Source organism: Mangifera indica, chromosome 8 (genome assembly GCF_011075055.1).
Source record: "Mangifera indica cultivar Alphonso chromosome 8, CATAS_Mindica_2.1, whole genome shotgun sequence".
NCBI lineage: Eukaryota > Viridiplantae > Streptophyta > Magnoliopsida > Sapindales > Anacardiaceae > Mangifera > Mangifera indica.
In genome coordinates, this window is record NC_058144.1 from 8,269,125 (window position 1) to 8,293,712 (window position 24,588).

Sequence of the window (24,588 nt, forward strand, 5' to 3'; positions counted from 1 at the left end):
GCATCCAAAATGCATTATCCAGAACTATATGTATGCCACCTTAAAATTCTTTATGATGAATTGATTATGAACCTAAGCTACAAAGTTGCACCCAACTTATAGAAATGAGAGAAATGAGAGAAAGGACCTGATACTCCTGAAAGTATACAAATCCTGTACAAAAGAGAAGAAAGTCCAAGCAATCTGAAACATGGGAACAATTTGGATGGCATCAAACAGTGCCAATCCTTCATTCAACCTCGTCATCTGTGGAAATAGGAGGTAAGAATAACTAGATGTTCAGTAAAATCACCAGCTCCTTGAGTTGTGAAATAAAACATATTGCAGGCAAAACAAAAAGAAATAGTTTTGCTAAGTTTTTACCCAAAATCCCGCTGTACTAAGAAATAAAAGAAGCATTGAATATGTGAACCAACTATGCAACTGATAACCATTAGACAAGGCCAACCGGAGAAGGTTAGAGCTGCAAACACAAGAGGCTATTAAAACAAAAATAAAATTGCACAACATCTGTAAAAGATTTTAAAATGTCTAAGCTAGCTAGCTAACTTACAGAGATTTTGCAAACAACACTGAGCATGATCCTACAGCACCTGAAACTATAGCATATGAAAATGGAAGCAGCATATGCCAATAGGATTTAAGATCTTTAAGATCTTGTCCAGAAACAGCAAGCATAAGTTCTCCTCTCCTGAATATTATTGTGCAAGTTGATTATGAGAGCATTTTATGAATGAAAAGCCATCTCCAAATCTAACCTTTAAATGGAGCCACATATCTTACCTGTAAATGTAGTGATTCAAGGCACCAACTAAGACCAAACTCAGGCAGTACACAAGAAATGTAATGTTGCTGTACTTTTCTGCCAATTCTTCTGGTGTGAAAACTGTGAGATGAATTATAACTATTAAATAACCATGAAATAAAATCACACAGTAGGGCCAGGCACAAATAGACATGCTAGTAGCAGTTGGAAATGAAAACTGTCAAAAGCAATTTAGATACCAGGTGATTGGTGATTGCCAAAAGAAACAAGAAAAATGTTTCCAAGAACAATAAAGGCTGTTGCAACCAGAACCCTGAGATAGAAGAAACATGAGGAACAATTTTGAAAAACTTAACATAGCAACGAGGAAAATGATACACACACACACACACACACTCTCTCTTTGTTATAGCTCCAAAAATTAGATCACGTCAGATGTTAACATACTTGACAGTCCCGTTTTGTTGAACACAAAGTAAGCAAATGCGATTTTGAAACAAACTGAACTGAGCCGAGGGCTGCAAGAAGGGACTGCAAATCCAGAAGAGGAAGATTAAAAAGAAAAAAACAAGTCTTGCTCCAAAGCAATGATGTTGTTCAATCTCATAAAAGTCGCACTTGTAAATTTGAAATTCAAAAACATCTAACACCGCTTAATCTATTCATATCACAAAGCTGGGAAAATGACAAGATGGCATCGATACTGACCTGAGCAGCATATCCAAAAGATATGAAATTAAGGCAATTTCCAAGAATAAAAATTACAACACCTGCACTAAGAGCCACAAACTTAAGACTGAAAATAAGCAGTCACACCAAATTCGAAACTCCTGAAATGAATAAATCTCCATAAGACCAGACTTTACCAACTCTCCAAGAATGGAAGTATATAATAGGTTTCAATGAATGCTTTCCATTTGTTCCATCGCTGTCTAGCACAGCATGCCTTTCTCTCTGCAAACAATTTCAGCAAGACTCACAACACCAACAACATGATGCCAATAGGAAAATAATGCTGTCATCAAATAGAATTATTTCTAGATGCTCTGTGCCAGAGTAAAAACAAGGACTACAGTAGATAGCTCCATATTGAGGAATTTATACTAATATAAGCCAATCTTTACATGAGTCTAAACTAAAGGGCAGTAAATACTTATGTTGAAGTGAACAAACAAGCTAGAACCAAAATCAAATGAACAAGTAACAAGTCCTAAAGAATAAGGGCATCAATCTAATAAACTGAATTCAAGACATCAGATTCTACAGAGAAACTTATACTAGTGTTTGGTCTAAAATTAAGACTTATTATCCACACCCCAGCAGCAATAAAGACTAATATTGAAGTGCAATGTAACAAGAACCAGAACTTTTCAAACATGTACAGAATGTCCACAGTGCAGGACATAGGGATCATGCAAATACACCAATGCAACTATAGAAGGAAACAAAGGTTTTAAAATGTATGACCACATAAATTGAGCTAAGCACATTCTCACATACCTCAGTGTGACCCAATTTAAGAAGGTTAGTTCCGAAGTTGATGGCAATGCTACCGAACAAGTTGATGATAGCTCCAATGATCCATTCTCCCATGGCTTAACAACTTTAAAGCCTGGAAATAGATCGCACATGCAGCCCAAAATTTGAAGCTGCCCTTCAATGTTCACCAATTCTAATACAAACCCAGATGTAATACAAATGGAGGGCACCAGAACCCACCTGAATGAAACATATGCATATTAATTTGATAAAAATGCACTAATAGACCTGCACAAGTTGATCACATGTTTTTGGAATAAAATCAAAAATGGTCTATAACTTAAAACGGAAAGGAAAAAAAAATCTTCCCACATTAAGAAACAAACAATCAAAACACTATAAATAAACAATAGATCTACACACCCAGAATCAGAAAAAGAATTAATGAACAATAAAACAAGCTCGAATCGTTAAATTGAGATCAAATCATATCAAGGTACAAAGCTACAAGCCCAGTAAGAAACTAAAAAAAATTGTAAACTTTACCGTATGAAATCCGTAAAGGTGGAAGCTTGAAGGGTCACAGAGGATCCAAGGCTGAAAATTAACTTGAATAACCCCAATATAATCGAATAATAGAGATTATATTATGCGGGGCAAAGGAGGAAGAAAAAAAAAAGAAAAGAAGAGAAAGAGAGAGAAAGAAATGACAAGTAAAAGAGGTTGTCTGGTCAATAGCCAAAACGCGATACTTTACCGACCGCTATTACCTCCGTACTCAACTGTGGGTGGGGCAATCTAGTAAGGCCCTGTCTAACTAATTTCCGTGGTCTTCCTCTAAACATGAGTCATGGATATGATATGACATGAGTCCATGTCTTTTGAGTTTTGTCTTTAATATTATTAATTTCCTTAATTAATTTCCCACCAAGGAAACACTTTATTATCTCGAATTCATAATACAAAAATCTCACTGTCCTTTTTATTTTTATTTTTAAATCAAAATATTATATTAAATTAATAAAATTTATTTATATATATAATTTTATTCTTTATTTTTATAATAATCTTTTATTTTTTATAAGGAAAAGATCCCTCCAATTGAAAGTCCCCTAACTCTTTAGCTATATATTATTTTATTTTGTGATAAAAGTTAATAAGAAGATTAATTTTTAAACAAAGCCAAAGGATTTATTCTCAATTCAAAAATTACTTTTTTTTTTTAAAGTTTTTTCATTTAATTTTCAAAAACTTTTATTCTCTCATAAATTATTAAATTTATTAGTTTAAAAGTAAAATTGTTATTCACTTATAATAATAAAAATAAATTAAAATTTTTTCTAATTTTTTCTTTTAAAACCCCACAAACTAGCAGTTTCTTCTCACTTAAAAGTCAAAAAGTTATATTTACTTTTTGATAAAGTTTATAATTTTTTCTTTTCTTTTCCAACAATTAAAATCAACTAAAATCTTTAATAGCCTACTGTCTTCACTTGTCATCAATGACTTTGACCAAAGGAAGACAAAAAGGCGACAAATTGGTCGACAATCGAACAATAATCTTAAGGTCACAGACGACCGATTTGGCATGATTCAAAGGTGGGAAGGCCTTTGAATCATGGGTGATTTAGCCATGGGCTTAAGATTTGTGTTCGGTTGTTGATCAATTTATTGCCTTTTCGTCTTCCTTCAATCAAGGTTGTCGATCGTAGGTGAAGAGGGTGGGCTGTTGAGAGTCTTAGTCAGCTCTAATCATCAAAAAAGAAGAGAAGAAATTATAAATCTTAATAGAAGACAAATATAATTTTTTAAACTTTTAGATGATAAAAAATTATTCGTTTTTAGTGTTTTGAAAGAAAAAAAGATAAATTTTTAAAATTAATAAATTTGATTAATTTTAACAACTCATAATTAGATAAAATAGTTTTTCAAAAATAAAAGACAAAAATGTGAGAAAACAACAGTCTATGGTTGAGAATAAGTCGTTTGCCCTTTAAACAGCAACCAAATGAGTAGATCTTAATTTTATCAGTCAACTATTCAGATATATAAATAATTCATTAATTATATTGAGACTTTTTGTTTTCTTTCTATTTAATTACAAATTATGACTAAAATTTAACTAATAATAAAATTATATTTATTCAATTTTAAATATATAAATATATTATTGTATAATTGATTGATTTTAAATTAAAAATAAAATAATAAATAATTATTTAATTAAATATAGAAATATATATTAATTTATATACTTAAAATAAAATAAAATAAGTAAGTATGATATTAGTGATATTAAATACAAAGTTGGTAAGCTCTACCTGTTAAGCTTCTCAGACAGTTTGTTATGTTTTTATTTTTTACATTTATAAAAATAATTTAAATAACAAAAACGATCAAATCTATCTATCTTCCATTTCCCTCCACCTCCACGGAAAGTTCCAAAAAGGCTGAAGCAGAATTACATAAATTTTATTTTGATGATGATATTTACGAATCCTCTGATCTTCTCCATGATGAGAATGGCTTCCCGCCCTTACAACAAGATGATGAAGAAGAGAAAGCAAAGAGCTTTGCGTCTGATTTTTATCAGTGCGGAAACGACTGGTCTTGTTTGTTGCAAACAAAAAGGAATTTGAAACAGGCTAATTTGTTTTAGATATGGGTTATGGGGGTTAAACACAGAATCATAATCAGATTTAGATGCCAATGGCTCCGTTTCACCTTCCGGTAAGAAACTCTAGACTGCAACAAAATCCATAAGTACCCGTTTGAAGAACCGGGTTCAACGCCCTTGCCCTTCATAAAAAAAGATTCCTGGTTGGATTTTTTTTGCTACCCGCTTCGTTGTTTGCTTTCAGAGTCCATTCTTAAGCCTAAAGTTTATTGCTTTGTTGTGATGAATGATGATGAATCCCTTTTGGTTATACAGGAGCACTTTCACTGTTGATGCATTTCGCTATTGGGGAATAGAAGGTCTTTTTTTTTTGCTTATTTTCGTAGTCATTTTCACTATGATCAATTTGTTGGTCTAAGCAAATGACGGTCACATGGACCTCTTTATCGCAGTCCTCTGACTGCTCGCCTTGTTAAGGTGTGTCTCTCTGTCAGTCCGCGTAAGGGCCTTATATATCTAGATTCATCAATGAACTTGTTAATATGAGTTGGGTGACTGTTGATTGAGGGCTGCTCATTTTTTTTTTTAGGCGTTATATATATATATATATATATATATATATATATATATGTATGTATGTATATATGTATGTATGTATGAATGTATGTATGTAATAATTCTTTAAAATTGAATGCCGAACTGTTATTGAAGGAGCGAAGTGAAATTGCTAGAGGCTAATCACTGCCCAGGTGCAGCTCTAATTAATTTTCGTCTCCAATATGGACAATGCGTTTTGCACACTGGTGATTTCAGGGCGTGTAAGCTGATGTAAACTTACCCTCTGCTTGTATGCCATCGAGTTAATGTGCTTTGCTTGGATACTACATATTGCAACGCAAAAATAAAAGTAAGCAGCTTCTTATGAGAACTTTGTTAAGTGGTGGATTTTATGCTATCTTTCTGTATATTTCTTTAAATAATTTGTGTAATATTTTCCTTGTTTCTGGTTTCCATTATCAAAGTTACTAAAAACTTTCTTGGGAAACAATCCAGAACTCTTGTTATTGTTGGTGCATATAGCATTGGGGAAGAATGTGTCTTTTCTTGCTTTTTCTTAGGCATTAGGGGTATTTATGTTCACCTTTTAGTATAATTTCTTCTATGTATTTTAGACTGTTCCCAACTGCATCTTGTAGATGAGTCCTGATTTCACAACATACATTTACTTACATGCACCTCTCGGTTTTGTACTGCTACTCATAAGAGTGGTTCTTGTAACTTTTATCGTCAGTGGGAATGTGATTGGTTTAAATTTTGCTAAACAATATCATTCACAATGTTTTGGGTTAAAATATGCAATTTTCCACGGAGAAGGGTTTTGCAGTCCTTTGATTGGCATGAGTTTTCTGGGAGTCTCTGTACACAGCGAAACACTTCTGTACTTGATGTGCTTAGCTGTGTGGAGTTGAGTATTGTTTGACTCAATTGTATTTAGGCAAAATTTGAGCTTCAGCTCACTGACTTGGAAGGTTCTTGACACAAGCTCAAACTTGAGGCATAGTGATTTTAGGTTAGATTTTGAATCTTTCCCTTTTCCCTTATTGTTTTCTACAGGGACATATTTTCCATGTTAATTGATCTCCAATTTTACTAACTTGAAGTTTTTTTGTTCTCTATATCCTGAAGGATTACGTGAAGACCTACACAAATCAGTATGCAGCAGTATTGGCATTTTGGCCAATAGGTGAGTAGCATATGCTGTTTCAACTTTCTTAATTTTGATTCTACAATTGCCCAAAAGATTTAGAAATTTATTTATTTTTTGTTTAACTCTGACTTATTTCAGGTTGGACTTAATAAGAGAGTATGTGGAACCAACTCAGTTTCATTAAGCCTATCTATAGAGGCAATATTACAATTTATGGTGAGATGATTTCGATGTGTAACTTAAGTTAAGACTTGAATATGGTGGAACTGGTTTATCATGGGTTCTTGCTTCTTTTTGCTTGAGATCCTGGATGTTAGGTTAGGTGTGAGATGCAAATTATGACTTATTCTGTACTTGTTAGTTGTTCCATAATAGTTTATAGCATGGTGGATCATCAAAACTTGTTTGCTATCTTTGCAGGAGTTCCATATAGTAAGCAGCACTAAGTTTCACAGAGCTGTGAGATTTTGTTCAGGTCTGACTCTTGAACATATGGATCTGATTCATATCTACATATTGGAAAAACAATTTTTATGGAACTGGTATTTTGCATGAATCATCTACATTTATCATATTCATTGACCAGATCATGAACGAACTTCTACCGTTTCCCAGTTTTTGAGGCCCGACAGGGAATGCTGCTAACGAGACTAGTTGCAATCCTGTTTCAGAGAGTGGCTTAAAGGTTAAATTCTTGCACAAGTAGATAAATTTGTGGATCTCCACACCACCCACCCCCTCCCAAGATTGGCCAATGTAGACACAGTTTTTGCTTTCAGAAGCCAAAATTCCTGAACATAGGATTTTTTTGAGTGTTGTGTGAGTGCCCATGGTTGCGGAGCTAATGACTGATCATTGGCACTAACTTCTGCTAATTTGTTTCAATTTTAGTGTATAAAATTTTATCCATAGGCGTTAATTCCAAGAAGAATAATTAAAATGCTAAAAGTACACTGCATCTTTGACAGAACCGTAATATTCATAATTGATTCATATATGAATTTATATTTTGAGTTGTGATATTCTTTGATACCGAGTAGATTTCTTGGGAATTCAGATAAAAGATGGATACTTATTTTCCTCCCATATCAGTTGAGAATTATCAAGCTGATGGAAATATTTCTTACTGGTTAAACTTCTAACCAAGTGATTCTGGCTGGGACTTGAATCAAGTGAAAAGCAAGACAGGATACTTCATAGAACCAGTTTGCAAATTCTCAAGTAAAGCTGTATCACTATTCTCAAACCGCAATTGAGTTACAGGACAAGCTCAGTTTCAGAAGCTCAGGAGAGCCTTATCAATATGTTGATTGTCTACGTGTTATTGATGGCCTATATTGCAAATTTGCGGAAGTCGGCGTTAGAGAATTCACTGCTTTGGTTGTTCATATCAACTTCTAACTGACGGGAGTGCGAGAAGGAATGGATACAAAAAGCCGGTCACAACCACATGCTTTTGCCTCACCAGATAGGAGACTAATCCAATCCTGCTCCGTGAACTGACAAGTTTCTTCTGGCCTATCAAAATGGCGTCTATTTGTCACGTATATAAAGAAAAAAAGGGCTTAATATATATATATATATATATATATATATATATATATATATATATATATATATATATATATATATATTTTGGTGGGACTTAATATAATGGATATAGGCATGATGACAAAAACTTGTATGATTGAGCTGCTTTTTACAGATTGGAAAGAAGAATGGACAATATAGGTGGTATAATGCTCTCCATATGATCTACTCACCTGCCAAAGAAAGAGAGAGATTAGCTTGTTAGACAGAAAGAAGAGCTTGTGGTGAGCAACAAAAATAAAACTTAAAATAGTTTCGTAATTGAAAGTAGGATCCTGAGACTAGTCTCTGGAGTAGTATGGCAAAGAAAACCCTGCAGAGAAAGCATTGATAGCAAGATTCATTCAGCCAGAAAAGACTAGTGGGGAGAGTTCCAAAATTCTTCTAAGCTCTTCCCTCATAGGGTTACCAACCCTATCCTGTGCTTTGAAAAATGGTTCAAACTTGAAACGAGACTTAGCATTGGAAGCCTATGAGGGAGAGAGTTTAGAAGAAGTTGAGCCTCCACAACCGTTAAACAGTCATGCGTATTAATGAAGGAGATGGGAGGAGGAAGAAATGCAACAGAGTGGAAGGGTTTTATATAGGATTGAGAGTTGATAAAAGGCCAAAAAGTCATAGTCACCATATTTTCGGGACAAAGAAGAAGAAACTTGCTCAAAATTTTCAATAATTGGTGGCACCAACAATGTACTCCAGTCTATTGTTTACATCGCCCTACGCAAACTGACCCTTCATGGAATGCACAACAAAACTGAGGATAAAAGTTTAAAAAGTGAAAATGCAAAGCACCTTCTTCATTATTGGGATATGTATGCAAATAGCAGCTGGCAAGAAAAAGAAGTGGGTCGTGTGTATGTAAAGGGTAAATTTTACACATTCGTTAGATTGTGATAGATGGAATCTAAAAAATTAATTGCCAATCAAATAAAGGTGACGGAACTATTTGTTCAAATGAAAACAAGAAATCTCGTTAAGATTTAGGGTATTATAGTGATCTCCCCTTACCTTGCCCTGCAGTCTTAATTTCATTATCAGCTACTAATGCTGTTGTAGAATTCCATGTTGAGAAGGCAGATAAAGCTATGAACCCGTCGGCTAATTTGAGTTGAGGCTTCCGGATTTATTCATCTGTCCTTTTATTATCACTTTTAGTCCCAGCCAGGGACCGTGCAGAGTGGATGTGGGACTCAGGCATGATCCAGTATAATCAGCATATAAATGATTGGTCAGAATAACAATGGAATTTGATCTCTAATGGGCAATTATATATAGGCCAAACGACTATTTCCCACCCAAGGTATGCTGTAATGACAAGTTTCCCCCCTTTAACTATGGAAATACCAAACACCCACCCATGGCCAGTTAAATTTAACAGAACCCTAACGCCTGAAAATTTTATCTCCTTTTGCCCCCCTAAAGTTTGAAAACAAAAATTTCCCCCCAGCCTAAGTTTAAGAAAATGGCAGTTTCACCCTAGGGTTTGGTTTTGAAATCTCCGGCGACCTCTCCGGCTCCGTTGCCGACGGCTTCTCCCTCCCGAAGAGTCCTCTCCTTCCGGTGATCGGTTTCCTCCCATTTGGAGGCCCGATCGTCGCCGGAAAAGCGGTGGGAGACGAAGGACGAAGTTCTTCGTCTTCCCAGACGAAGACGAAGCCGTCGTCTTCGTCTGGGAAGACGATCGTCTTCCCAGAAGAAGACAATTCCGGCGACGATCGGGCCTCCAAATGGGAGGAAACCGATCACCGGAAGGAGAGGATTCTTCGGGAGGGAGAAGCCGTCGGCAACGGAGCCGGAGAGGTCGCCGGAGATTTCAAAACCAAACCCTAGGGTGAAACTACCATTTTCTTAAACTTAGGCTGGGGGAAAATTTTTGTTTTCAAACTTTAGGGGGGCAAAAGGAAATTATATTTTAGTTTATTTTTTAATATTATAGAGAAAATGACAATTTTACCCTTAACCCCGTTACTTTTAACTGGCCATGGGTGGGTGTTTGGTATTTCCATAGTTAAAGGGGGGAAACTTGTCATTACAGCATACCTTGGGTGGGAAATAGTCGTTTGGCCTTATATATATAATAAACCCCCAAACGTAATTTAAGTAACAAAAGAGTGGTATACCAAACTTCAAAGCATGAGTTCAAGTTCCCCAGCAACATTTCAAAATCATACTCTTAATTTAAAATTTTCTTCTGTTATAAAAAATGTTGTATATACAATACATACCAACAGGCCAAAAGAAAAAAAAGATGCTGCTAGCCTCTTTTCAAGTCATAATTATCTGTTCATACACGGGGCTTCAATTGGGTAATCCACATTGGTTCTCCAGAATGATGTGTGAAAAGCGCCGAATAACAAATGTGGCACTAGCAAATTATAAAAAGCTTCTGTTTTAAGTTTGTAAATTTGTCATGGCTAAATCGCCATAATCATGACTAAAAAGCAGAGATTTAATAGTTCACCTTGTGGCTTCTTCGACACTACACCAATGCAGAGGAACATACAGTTACCTTGTCTATTCAGATCCCATGCTTAGATTTTCTAACATGCAGTCATAAAACCATGAATTGATTTGTTCATAAATAGCCGGCGAGTGCCAAAAAAAGTGTAATACATAATCACCTATAAAAATTTATCATGAGAGAGGGGAGACAGTAAACAATGAAATTTTGAATTCACCCGACTTTGTTATGAGCAGAATTTCTCGTACAATTACATAACAAAGTTGATTAAATTTCTTATGGCTACTGTGGCGGAGAAAAACCATCTGTCATCTATGACAAATGATGCAGAGATAAAAAAATTCCTAGCAAAAATTGAAAAGGATTCCAACAGAACTCAAGATAAGAGCAAAAGCTAATTTCCCCAACTCTAGACTCCACTCGTGTTTATCGAACTGGCTAGTCTAACTGAATACTGGTGACAAATCTTGTCCAAATCATAGTTAAAACGAGCTTTAACCATTCACCCAAGATTGAACTAGATAAATCATATTGGGAAGAGATTCAACCGTAGGGTTAAACTGGTTTTCCATCATATTAATATCAACATGATGTCATACTAATGTCAATATAACTAAAACTAGTTGTAAAATTTGAACCATGTAATGTTGACATCATCTATTGAACCAATTAACCTATGGACTGGCCCGTTGACTGAGTATAAAAACTTTACACTCCACAGATATGTCAACGTTAATTTCAAGTCAAAACAAAAACATATTATCCATTTTGAATACACAATCTATCATAGTTTTGCTTTTGAGTTCTGCAACCTAAAATGCACTATAACGGTTAAAAAGTTCACAAACTATTTAATCAATCTAAACTAAACATTCCCAAAATATGTATGATGCACACACAAACTCAATATCTCTTTCGTGCTTTAACGATGTAAGATTTATTTAAGGGTGTCACAATATCCATGTAGTACATGTTTTCATTCTTTAAAATATAGGGCAAACATGTTAACGAGACCTAAATCCCTTAGCATAAATGTTATGAAACCTTAACATTTACCATCTACACTTAGGGTGCATTTGGTTTAGGGGGATTAAAGATTACTCTAGTAATCTATCTTTTATTACTTATATTACTTTATTTGGTTTAAAAGTAATAAAATATTTTAGTAATATTTTATTACCAATAGTGATGTGACAAGTAACATAAAAAGTAATCTGATTATCACTTTTACCTTAGATATTAAAATATTACCAAGATACTCTTGATTTTATTATAATATATCATTTGTTTGTTAATTTTTTAGGGCAAAAATAATCATATTTTCAATTAATATAATAAATAATATAAAAAACATTTTAGAATAATTATATCAAAAAGTATTTAAGTAAAATAATATATTAATATTCTTTTATTACCTCTAATTAAACATAGTAATTATTTATACCTACTTGTTTTTACTAACATAGTAATAATTTATATCCAGTAATCTTTGAGGTAATCTATCTTCAAGGTAATTTTTCAATTTTAGTAATAAAATATTCCCAGAACCAAACACCCCCGTATATATTCTTCTCTTTCCACATCTCAAATTAGAGTTAGATTCGAAGTAAGTTTATTTAAATTTGAAACGAGAATATCTTGAACGAGTTCAAATACAAATCCAAGACAACGAACCCGAGCCCAAGTCCAAACTCGAACTAGAGCTGTACTTGACTCGCGAGTCAAGCACGACTCACTTGAACCCTTAAGAAACGATGTCGTTTCCAATCCTACCTAAAAATATGATTGGATTCAAAGCAAGTTTGTTCAGACTAGAAATGAATTTAGCTCGAATAAGCCGTAACACAATGAACACGAACCCAATCACGAACATGTGATTAAGCAAGCTCAGCAAGCCTGAACTGAACCCAAACCGAGCCCAGTCCAAAATGAGCTGGGCTCGACTCATTTCCAGCCCTACCTCAAACTACCTTTAGAAAAGTTGTTCAATGCATAATTGGGCAATCTACAATCACACCTGCAACTAGGAAAGATCTAGTCAATAAAAAGGGAGAGATCTAATTTGGCTGTTATGTGGCTACAAATTTTCATGTGTTGTACTAAAAGTCATGACAATATTTCATGATATTATCAATTACTAAAAAACCAGCAACCATGCACCCTAGCAAAGAATTCAGGGCAATAGGAAATAACATGTCCAAATGATAGATGATGTTTAGTCTGATGGATTAAAGATTGGACCAAATATGTTGAGGGATGAAAACAAATTTGATAGAAATGATGGTTGACCAACTATGAACACGGGGCAAAATAAGTAGAGACATGTAGCAGCAAATATCGATACCAGTATTAGTCAAAATGGGAATATCATAAACTAATAAAACAACAAAAAGTACCCTAGGAAGTAAGGGAAGAAGATGAAGGGAAGAAACAGTAACTGATACTGAGTACAAGGAAAAAACCAACGCATAGAAGCAACAAAAACCGGTTAATTGTATACTATAATAATTGTTAAATAATCTTTTATAAAACATCTCCACTTGAAAACTGATCAAGCAACTGAAAGACAACAAAAAGACTTCAACATGCATCACCATCCTAAAAGAAAAACAAACAATATTTTTTAGAGCTTAGTCACTTACGCACCATATTCTAGCATCCCTAACAATCATAAATTGCAAGACCAATATATCAACAACCGGAAGTAAAACCCCTTGGAAATGCTGATTATTCTATCCCACCAATTCCTCTCTAAAAATATCCCGTCTATCACTGTGTTGAAGGAATGCTGCTGGCACTAGACCAGAGACCTCACCATGAAGAATCTAATATCACTTCATAAAATTTCTACAAGCATATAGCTAACCAACATTGCCTACTTGAAATGAAGAATACACTCATCTAGAACTATTTCCAGCTATCATCACATTACTTTACACGAAAACAACACACTGCTACTGAATGTCACAAAGTCAGTTGATATAACAACATGCCTGATACAATTAGATGTGGGGACTGAACTAATACAGAAACATATCAAAACAAGATACTATGATAACCCCAATTATCTAACTGCAAATGATTCCTCAAAACAATTACATTAGCCAAAACACACAGAATCAAATGAAAGCACATACTTTGTATACAAGACTCAAATCCCTGAAAAGTTTGAACACGATTAAGTTGATATGTCAGGCCTGCGTGCCAGTCAATGCCTTCATCTGAATATGATTATTAGCGTCAGAAGTATTAGGCAAGGCCTCGTACGACCCCATTCTCCGATTAGCAACAGTCTTTGAAACCACAGCATAAGTAACCATAACAATAACAAAAACAAACATAACGTGAACCAAGAACAAAAGATCCAAAATAGCCATAGCTCTCAACTTCGACACCTCCGCATCACATTTCGTGGACCCTTCCACGCCCTTGACCACATCCAACAACTTGTGACACCCTTCCGGAATAAAAGCATCCACGTACAAAGAAAGCCCCGTCTGCAACTCCCACAGCCCGTGCAAACACAAGGTCCCACCCAAAGCCACATCAGCGACAAACAACCGTGGCTGACAAGCGAGAACCAAACAGAGCAAAGACAAGAGAAAGGAAATCCGTCCAGAAACGGTGTCGCATTTGGCCTGCAGATCGGAGGTCTGGACAGCGGCAGCAGCGGAAGAGACAGAGTACTGGAGGTAAAAAACAGCGGCGGCAAGAGCAAAGAAAAGATCAGAGGGGAAGGGGAGGAATGACGTGGATTCGGAGATTAGCATACAAAAGGAAAGGAGGAGGAAGAGGAAGATAACAAGGGCTGATTGAAGAGAGCCGAAACGGTGGACAGGGGTGCTTCCCTTGAGGAGGGGGTCGGAATCGGAAGAAATGAAGCATTGATGAGCGAAGGCGATGAGAAGACAGAGAATGAGGAGGTAGAGTTGGAGGTGTTTGAGACGGTGGTGGTGCTGAGGTAAAGGGAGGGGATGGTAGGGTTTGGCAGAGTAAGATTGGGGGGATTTCAGATAGTTGCGACTCGTGCAGATCGTGTGGTAGAGCCCAATTGAGAGAAGAGCTGAGGAGGAGAAGAGTTCGTACAATAGACCTGCCATTGATTGTAAAAATTTTTGGTTGATCGGTGGATGGATTGACTGATTGATTAAGAGCTTTGTTTCCGAGACTGAATCAACTCAAGAAGATGACCAGAAACGCCACACTAATTCAACTGATGTAAATTTCAATTTGGGCTTCATACCCGGCCCACTAATTTGTGGGCCAGAAATCTGAATTTCGTTTTATTAATTTTTGTTTAAAATTGACTCATGAGATTACTTTATCACAGTTGGGTTAAACAAAATTACTGAAATAATCTTAATCTTATGACAATTTTACCCTCACTTATTCAATTTTTAAGATAAATATACCTTTTTTTTAAAATTAAAATTACTATCCTGGTTGATTGTTCATAGAAAATGTTGATTTTGTCTAGAGTATATGCTTGTCAATTCTATGTTCTTTAAATGATTAGTTTTGTTAACATGTAAGATTGAGATGAAAAAGTTTGTCGCACTATCCTCATTTATTTGTGATAGATCTTGTAAATTTTGTCTTAGATTTCTATGTGAGATCGAGATGAAAAAATGATATATATTTGAGATAAGATCAGAATACTTAAAATTTAAAAATGTTCACTTTCAAAGATTCATTGACCCTTTGCTCTCACGACATCAATTGTGGGTGGAAGAGGAAGAGACTCTAACTACCACCACAAATGCGATGAGTGTTGGGAGTATCAACAATAATCTCTAAGCACTCGTTGTCAAACTCTTTTTATATTTTTATTCAACCTCTACCTTTTGTTTTATTATTGTTTATTTTATCATTTTTCTCTGTTCTCTCACCTTTGATTAGATATAATTTTTTCTTGTCTTTTACATTTTTGATTTATTTAATATAAAATATTATTTTAATAATAAATATAATAATTATTCATACATACCAATTTACTCATTAATCTTTAATCTAATATATTTTGACCATAATCATAATTAAAAATTATTTAAAATAAACACACCATTAAATGGTAATTTTGATTTACAATATTTTTATTTATTACTGTTAAAAAAAACTAAAACAATTTAAAGATAATATTTTCCTCTAACAAACTTACAATTGCCAAATAAATACCTTCATTTTTTAAGTTTATTTTCCAAAAAAGGCCAAAAGACTTATTCTCACTAAAGTTTGCCGTATTCTTAAACTTTCATTTGTGAATTTTTAAAAATTCAAATACTCAAATATCATCTAATTTCTATTAGAATTTTCAATTAAAACTAAGATAAAATTGTTATTTTATCAATAATATTAAAAAAATATAATTTTATCCCCTCTATCTAGGGTTGGATTCGAACCGAGCCGAGCTCGGGCTCGGCTCAGTTTTTTAATGGCTGGCTCGAGTTCGGCTCGTTTTTGGCTCGACTCGGCTCGTTTTTCATATTAAAACGGCACTGTTTTGTGTATATATATGGATCAAAACGACATCGTTTTATATAAAAAAATATACCGAACCAGTTCAGACTCGGCTCGAGCTCGATCGAGCCGAGCAGAACCCGACTCGTTTCGGGCTCGAACCGAGCCGAGCCGAGCTCGAGCTCTAGCTGGCTCGGCTCGAGTCCAACCCTACCTCTATCTAAAGTTTTAAAAACTGATAATGTCACCCTAAACTCAACTTTCTATTTTTGAAAATTAATTTTTTCCCTCACATCTTTAAAGTTTTTTTCTTTTCTCTCTGACTATCATCTCTGATGATAACAAACCACCACAATCTCTATCTTTTTCTTCTCTTTTGACTGTCTCCCTCATCAACAAACAAAAATGAAGACGTGTTTTTGTCTCCGTTAACAAAGAAACGAAATTAGCGTAAAATTATCAATTTTTAAAATTTAAGGGAGAAAAATAAGATAAAATTATATTTTTTTAATTTTACTAGTAAAATAATAATTCTACCTTTAATCCTAATAAAAAATTTTAACAAAAATTAAATGATAAATAAATATTTAAATGTTTGAATTCTTTTATATAGCAGTTTGAAAATACAGCAAACCTTGGTGGGAATAAGTCTTTGGCTGCCAAAAAAATGTAGCATACATGTAATTTCTTTGTCTTTTCTTTACACAGACTAGGTCAGATTTACTTAACACTTAAGCTTGATAATTCATAAGTGAGACTTTTGGCCATCAACATCCATCTCTCAATCCATACAGAAACTATTTGACTTTTGGCCATCAACAACATCCATCCCAGTATCTCAATCCACATACAAAAACTACTTGGCAAAACAAAAGATAACAATAAAAACAAAACCCATATTGTTTATCTGCTAGCAAGATCGATTGCACACAAGATCAAACCCTAGAACTAATTAATTCGCGTAAATAGCCATCTCTCTGCATAGTTGTTATGATGATAAATAAAAGAATACCAAGCACCGGCAGCAAATGTTTTCATCCAATCCAGCAAACCCACACTGAAAACTTGCACACTTTATTATAGAAGCAGCACCAGGAAAAATACTATCAGTGCCACTACAACAATTGCCAGCACCCACCAACACTGCAAAACAATGCGCACCAGTAACATAATGAGTTCCTTGTCCACAAAACCAACCCAAATCAGAGACAAAAACTCATTTATGATTCTGGAAGTTAACAACATTACACACACACACTGTTAGTTTTTTTTTAAAAAAAAAAACATTGTATCACTTATCAAACCAACCATATAAGTCCGAATTCTAACTTCATAGATGTAGCTAAATCTTGAATATGTTTGGCTTCCTAAATTTCCCTCAAAATCAATATGCATTCATAAGAAACACCACCTGTAAAAATTGGTTTTGGCAAGCATGATATGAACCACCTAAGTCCCACATACTTAATGGAAGTCTCTCTAGATCACTTCACAGCTACTGTCCTCAACAACAAAACTGAGGGCAGAGAAATGTCAGAGCTTGGGGTTCGGAGTTAAGCTCTATCTTATGTGCATGCATAGGAAGATAGGATGAAGACCTTGGTCTAGATAGTAGGATGCTTGGTTTTGTTAGCGGATTGTGAATGCAAGTAACTGAAGATGATTTAGGATATTTGACAAGGAGCAATTTTATGACTTTAGCCAGAGTGAAAATTTTAAACACAATAGCAGCCATCTCAAATTTGGAAACACAAGTTGTCAAATATTGTGATAGGACAAATCTATGCTTAAACTTAGTAGAATTTGAAGTGTCTGCTGCTTACCCATGATGCTCTGGATTTCACACTTTTGGAAGCCTTGGCTAGCTGAACTTTTGCGTTACTTGTTGCAGCAGCAGAAGATTCAATATTTGAGTGAATGTCATCTATTGGAATGAAACAAGTTAACAAAATAGTGATAAGAAACTTCAGAAAGCTCCAGAAGTGGTAAGCAAAATGGTGCTATAAGAAACAAAAATAATAATTGACTTGGTATCTAACATCTTACCAATAACCACACCCTGCTCGTGAACTAGAACAGCAAGGTCCTTGAATATTTCATTTGCTTCTCCAATTTGCTCTTCAATTTCTCTCAGACCCTGTTCCCTTTCTTCAATTATGGCCTCATTGAAGGCAATTTCATTATCCAGCAGAAGTATCTCCTGCCTGCACCCATATATATGTTTGAGAAGACTCATTGCAAAGAGAAAATGAAAAAATTCCAAACTTTTCAACACAGGTAATGACAATGTAAATAAGTGATGTCTAAAGTTAAATTGAAATGGAAACATATTTTTACCATGAGATACTAAATACAAGTACTTTGAGAGAGGACAACAACTTTCTTGCCGATATAAGGAGAAAACATAACACCGTAGTTTCATAAAAGCACTAGAATTATCAGTAGTAACACAAATATGAATCTTGAAATTGTTGAATAGAACAAACGAAAAAAGTTGAAATGCCAATCATAAATCTATAGAGCAAATTTACATTCTCCTAGATGGAAATACAAGTATTTACCTCTTTTGTTCCATAAGAAACGGCTGGTTCTCAGACGCCACATATTCGCCTGAGCCAGAGCTTTCTCTGAAAAAAAAAAAAAAAAAAGGGAAGAAAACCCAACAAACATTAGAATTTTAAAATTATTGACAGATAACTTTGAAGTAAAAATTTACAAAAAAGAGAGAGAGAGACAGAGAAACAGCAAGTGTGCAGATCAATACATTGTTATTTGTGTTGATTGAGGAACAGAAGGGGAGTAAGTAGACTCGCGCTCAGAGGCAAGCTGTTGGACTTTCTGAAATTCTTGCAAGACGGCTTGAAAATCTCTTGCAAGCTTAGCATCTTCAATTTTTTTACTCGGCTGAAGAAGAAGAAAACCCTCCAAAATTAGCTCAATTAAAAGGAGATTATGTATACACATAGACAAGTTGGTAAAGTGAGAATTACATTGACGTTAGCATCTCGATCGGATTCGCTGAGGGTTTTGAGCTTAGCAGAAGTTTCCTTAACTAACTGCAGAATTCTTTGCCTTGTATTATGCCTGACAGAGAACCCATCGAAAAAATCGATTAAACAAGAGAATAAAGAAAGATTTTAAAACAATTGAAGATGAGAAAGTGAAAAAACAAACAGTTTCTGGCGGTGATCAAGAGTGTCTTTGGCAGTTCCGATGGCATCAACAAGACGCCGAAAAGCTGAAACAGCTGTACTGATCTGGAAAATCCCGGCTGCCACAGCTTGTGATGGGCTCTTTGACACTGTCGATTTTGACGATGATGCCGGCCTTCCGCCATTCTGTATATCCTGAAAGCTCATTTCCTTTCCTTGTTCTTTTTCCGGGAAACAGAAAGGGGGAAAGGTAGGAAAGCATCAAGTGCATTTCATGATTAAATTAATGAAAAAGAAAACTGTACATTATGCGGGTGCAAAGATGACAGGGGGAAAGAAGTGGGTGGTCTAGTTGCGAAAAGATAAAGTTGTGTTGCATCAGTGAGAAGCTGAGGCCGGCAGGTTACTGTGAAGTGGGCGCCACGTATCCCATGAAACCATGAGCTCAACTGAACAACCAGTCAAAAATAGATCCCCTCCACAAAAGCTTTTTGGGGGTTTTGCTTCCAGATTAATAGCTGTTTGATGTGACGAATTCAATATGAGAAACTGCGTCTCTTTCATCAAAGAAAGAATTTTTATATATAATTTTATATATAAATAATAATAATATATTATTATATAATTAAATAATTAATAATAAAAAATAAAAAATATCTAATTATATAATAATATATTAATATTTATACCCAAAATTATATTGTTTTTGCAATTCACATAAATGTTTCTCTGCAAAATTACTTGTAACCATCCTTCTTTTCAAGAATTAGATAATAATATAGTAACTTCAAATAGCCTCTGTATAAGTACAAAATCCCTTTCCAACCAGTTTATGCAAATTAAGACAGCAGTGTGAAGGCTAAATGGCAGAAAGACAAGCAGAACAAGAGGCAAGTCCTAGTTTGGCAGAGTGAACCACTTCTATTTGATGCAAAATAGGGCAAACATTGCCCAAAGGTAGTTTGAATGGTAAAAGATGTGGAATCTTTGAAAGATAAGGTTTGAATTTGAGATTTGTTAGCATCATACTAAGATTGGATCCTTAATTTTTTAGACTTGGGATTTACTTGTTCAGTATGATTGGTACAATATACTTCATTCTGTTAAGATAACTAATACTTTATAAGCGCAAGAAGAAAATCATGAAGTTGAATCGAGAATAATATTGTATACACAAATAATATACATAATTTTATATACAAATAATGACATGTCATTATATGATTGGATACTTTTAAATTAGAGATATAACAATACTTAATCATACGGTGATATATTATTGTTATGTATAAAGTTATGTATATTGTTTATGTACATAATTTTATTATAATGTAAAAATCATGTGGGATTTCTAACGTGGCCTCTGCCCTCCATCGGTCGCTAAAATATGAGTCTTCTTGATTGATTTTGTTTCCAATCATTGGAGCAATTTTATGAAAGTCCAATGGTTTTCCGAGGCTTATTTGAATGGACTTTATTATCTTATATTTACATGCCACAATAATTCATATTTGAAGGATCAAAGTTTCTTTTTCCTGAAACTTCTTCAACAAGAGAATGGAGTCAAAGGTATTGATTTGCAATGCCATCTTATTGCTCATGGCATGAGTGCTAGAAGGACAACCAGGAGAAAGGCAAACGATGCAAGAAGGTTGTATAGTTACCTTTTGTTTGATCTCTGTCGAAAGCTAAAGAATTTTGGTAAATATCAGATGTCATGGAATCTGTCGTCTGTGTGAAAACCTTCTTATTCATGTTTGTTTCCATACCTACAGTCTTTTCTGAAGCATAGATTCTAGGGATCCCAAGATCTGCCGCTATTCTCCTTACATAAAGCTTCGTCAATAAAATTTCCATGGAGAAGGGCTCTTTTCCATACTGGTACCGAAGACTCTGTGAATTGCATCAATGTCCACATACCAATTTCAGCAGCATTTCCCACCGGCCCTATAAATTTCTGAATTTGTTGATTTAGTTTATGAACAGAACATATTGTTACAAACTGGATTACACATAGATATCAAGACCAAACCCAAGAAAACACACCCTTAGTCATACATTACATTATATTATGTGAATGCTACTTGAGGCGTTTAACTCCCAAGTGAACTATTATTATTTCATCTAAGAAAAAACATAGCCTGGAATAGAGCTACAAATGAGCCAGTTGCTTGTGAGCTACTTGCAGTTTAGTTATTGTCAAACTGAGCTCGAAGTCACATCTCAATTCGAGTACAATTTTAATAAACCCTTGAAAATTTAATATTATACATTTATATAAATCTTACTCTCTCACTTTAAATATGAGAGGTGATTAATATATATAAAAGTTATAGGATCAAACTCGTGACTGAACTAAAGTATAATATCAATAAACCCATAAAAATTTAAAATCATGTATTTATATAAAATCTTATTTTCTCATTTTGAATATAAGAGGTGATTAAAAATATATAAGTTATAAGGTTTAACTGTAATTTCTCGAGTCTTCACTTTTAGCTCAAGTGGATAATGTCCGAGTTCGAGCCCTATGTCTACTCCAATGAATTGAGCTTGAGTTAAGCAATACTCAACTTGGCCCACCTCATTTTTACCCCTAGCCTGGAATCCCTCTTAGGACTCATACTTTTTGAGACTTGGCCGCATGCATTGACCTTATTCTGGTTAATATCGCACTAAGCCTTTGTTTAGTGAAATGGAAATTGCTCCTACAAACAAAGCTATGATATCACAGCCTTACAATAACAAGAGAAGTGCAATAGTCTGTGTATAGCAAAAACTGTGTAGGAACACATAATTGACTCTTTTAGCATGTCAATTTCTATATGTATAAGCATTCAACATCAGATCATACAATTCATTATTGTTTGGAAACAAAGGTCCAGAGAGAAAAAGCCACCTGCGCAGACTGGTAAGGAACAGTGATTACACAGTGTTCATCAAACTGTATTCAAAGGAGGGATCATGAGTAAAATCAGAAAAGTGCAACAAAAACAAGGGAAACTAATAACATATACACAGCCAGCACAGTGGTCTGTAAATCTGTGGCTGCGCGTGCGCGTGCATGTGTGTGCGCACGTGCATAACAGTTGGGTTCAAATTTTAATGGTTAAGGCATAAGAGAAAGTAAGAAGGCTGTGATAACATATATTTTATGCACTGAAGTGAACAAAAAGCAAGGGGGCCTAAAACATAGAAAGGCATCAAGGTGGATTGTCGAGATCTGCAAAAATCCACACAACACATCACAACCTGATGTTGATTCCTCAGCAAAGGATTATGAAATGGCTCATGAACCAGAAAGTACCTTCAACAAGCTTTCAAAAAGCATTTCAAAGAATAGATCAATCCCAACATTTCCAACATCGCCAGTCTATTGCTCCCCAAAGTAGTACCAAAACCTCTTATCCCCATATCTCTCTCAGCAAATTGGAAACCTTGGCCAAGTTCATGGCATTCTTAAAGAGCTGCAAGCCTTTCCTATAGGCACAACCATGATAATGAATGCTCTATTTTAACAAACCGTGTTTTAGCAGATCTGAGAATCAACAAAGTCTGTAACCAAAATAAATGCCAGTGCTTGGTCAGATAGCAGCGACTTTTCATGGTAAAACAAGTAGGCATGAGCTTCTTTATCTGCCCACCCAACCCTTCCACACAATTATGGGCATCAAATGATCTTAGCAATGTCAACAAACACAAAAGAAAAACAACTTACAAAACGACTTAAGTTATCTTTATGCCTCAATATCATGACAGCAAGCTAAGAGGTGCACCTAAATCCGAATACCTAAGAAATTTAAGTAATAGAACAAAAAGCATGTAGTTCCCAAAAAAATATCCACCACTTCAGCATAATAATATAGGAGTAAATCAGAGAAAAGAGAGTACTGCTGAGATGGAGAGGAGGGTTTGGTTTTGGTGGGTATAAAGAGACAATGACTGCCAAGTGCATTTTCAGGATAAATAATTTTTTGTATTGATCCTTCACACTTAGATTTAACAATAAAATTGAGGTGCATGGAAAGGGCAAAAGAGAAGGATCTGGTGTAAACTGCGTTAAGCCAAACTGTTGAACATACTGAACCATGATAGTGTTTGCATTTCGAACGTAACGCCCATTTTCGACTATACTTGTGCATATAAGAATCTTAATAACACCTTCTGAAATTTTCTCCATGGTTTCCTCAGGCTACTTCGAATGTTGCTATAAGAAGCACATAGCATAAAAAAAGTGCATCATATGTAACATCAGAAGCTACTAGAATTAAAACTGAGCCATCTTCTTCCAAATAAACTAAGAGGTACGTACAACTACCATAGATCAACAAGTAAAATCCATCTGGAAGAGATATTTTCTGTAAGAATACACAGTGGCTAACCATTTCATCAGATTTATGTTTGCAGGTTGTCTGAATGTGTTTCCATGACAGCTCCATATATTGCATACCACAGGCAAACTAGCGAACACAATCCAAGATCAACCCATTTACACATGTTCAAGTTATTTTTTCTTATAGCTTATTCTAATCATAAGGTTCTTTGTTCATGCCATATAACTGAGAGCCTTGGCGCCTTTTGTTCACGTAAGATGTTGGTGAACTTCAAACATCACCAACTTTAAAAGTTAACAAAATTGATGAAGTATTAAAACTTTTAAAATTCAATCTGAATTCAAACCTCTGTCACATTTATGAAACTTTGACTTATGTAATAGTTGTAATTTTAATTAAAAATAAAAATATATTTAATAAATCTTAATAGTAAAATGTTATTTATTTTAAAAGTTTTTTTTTTTGGTCTTCTCACTAATTTTATAAAAAATTAATCAAATTCAACAGGCAGCGAAAAAATAATTTTCCCAAAATTAAAAAGTTATGTCGTCAAACCGAAGGGGGGAATAACTATTCAACCTATTTAATAAATAATGTGTGCATTTAAATATACAATTTTAATTTATAATCCAACTCCGAAAGGAAACAAATTAATAAATGGAGTAATATTACGCTTACCCACTTTATATACATAAATGAATACATATTTATATGTGTTATCACATGATTAAGTATTATTTTATTATTAATTCAAAATTTTCAATTACAGGATAACATATATTAAATATTTATTTATTTATGTATTTAAATTAAATACACATAATTTTATTATTTTACATATTTCTGTTTAACGTTTCAATAACCCATATTGAGAATGTAGCCCACATGCTAATCAATATAACTAATTGGATTATTATTCTTGTTAATCTTAAACATACACAAGCCCCCAACTTCTTCGATTGTCGTCATATATGAATAACAATCTCCTATTTGATAGAGTTTTAACAAATTAATGACACTAAAA

At 34.4% G+C, this 24,588-nt stretch overlaps 3 protein-coding genes and 1 long non-coding RNA gene across 5 annotated transcripts; 1 reads left to right on the top strand and 3 right to left on the bottom strand.

Moving 5' to 3' along the window:
• Nucleotides 1-53: 53 nt before the first annotated feature.
• Nucleotides 54-3,045, bottom strand: LOC123222916 (probable magnesium transporter NIPA8). The gene is given in 12 exon segments (XM_044645943.1): nucleotides 54-162; nucleotides 165-246; nucleotides 364-463; nucleotides 554-691; nucleotides 784-886; nucleotides 1,006-1,079; nucleotides 1,219-1,258; nucleotides 1,261-1,297; nucleotides 1,475-1,536; nucleotides 1,633-1,720; nucleotides 2,267-2,485; nucleotides 2,792-3,045. Coding segments are annotated over 11 exon segments (915 nt in total). The 5' UTR covers nucleotides 2,360-2,485; nucleotides 2,792-3,045; the 3' UTR covers nucleotides 54-64.
• A 1,627-nt stretch (nucleotides 3,046-4,672) lies between these two features.
• LOC123224364 lies at nucleotides 4,673-7,592 on the top strand. 2 transcript variants are annotated; one of them, XR_006503950.1, is made up of 7 exons: nucleotides 4,673-5,065; nucleotides 5,178-5,339; nucleotides 5,574-6,432; nucleotides 6,549-6,606; nucleotides 6,709-6,786; nucleotides 6,991-7,045; nucleotides 7,157-7,592. It is a non-coding gene; the product is annotated as an uncharacterized LOC123224364 (long non-coding RNA). The 2 variants fall into 2 exon arrangements; XR_006503949.1 differs by having other exon boundaries at nucleotides 4,673-5,339.
• Nucleotides 7,593-13,553: 5,961 nt separating this feature from the next.
• On the bottom strand, nucleotides 13,554-14,809 carry LOC123222494. The gene has a single exon (XM_044645304.1). It carries the CDS (start codon nucleotides 14,719-14,721, stop codon nucleotides 13,813-13,815), a length of 909 nt encoding a protein of 302 aa, XP_044501239.1. The 5' UTR covers nucleotides 14,722-14,809; the 3' UTR covers nucleotides 13,554-13,812.
• Nucleotides 14,810-16,797: 1,988 nt separating this feature from the next.
• LOC123222644 (syntaxin-22-like) lies at nucleotides 16,798-19,678 on the bottom strand. Its single transcript, XM_044645520.1, has 7 exons — nucleotides 19,253-19,678; nucleotides 19,069-19,162; nucleotides 18,843-18,982; nucleotides 18,640-18,705; nucleotides 18,125-18,282; nucleotides 17,902-18,002; nucleotides 16,798-17,221 (listed from the first exon to the last, which is right to left on the bottom strand). The coding sequence occupies exons 1-7, from the start codon at nucleotides 19,435-19,437 to the stop codon at nucleotides 17,156-17,158; spliced, it is 810 nt and encodes a 269-aa protein (XP_044501455.1). The 5' UTR covers nucleotides 19,438-19,678; the 3' UTR covers nucleotides 16,798-17,155.
• Nucleotides 19,679-24,588: the final 4,910 nt, after the last annotated feature.

Bases quoted from the DNA above. Each gene is read 5' to 3' on its own strand.
- LOC123222494 (XM_044645304.1), bottom strand. From the start codon at position 14,721: ATGGCAGGTCTATTGTACGAACTCTTCTCCTCCTCAGCTCTTCTCTCA.
- LOC123222644 (XM_044645520.1), bottom strand. From the start codon at position 19,437: ATGAGCTTTCAGGATATACAGAATGGCGGAAGGCCGGCATCATCGTCA. The intron at 19,163-19,252 runs GTTTGTTTTTTC...GTTCTCTGTCAG, and splicing joins CTTGATCACCGCCAGAAACT to GCATAATACAAGGCAAAGAA. The intron at 18,983-19,068 runs GTAATTCTCACT...CTTCTTCTTCAG, and splicing joins ATCGAGATGCTAACGTCAAT to CCGAGTAAAAAAATTGAAGA.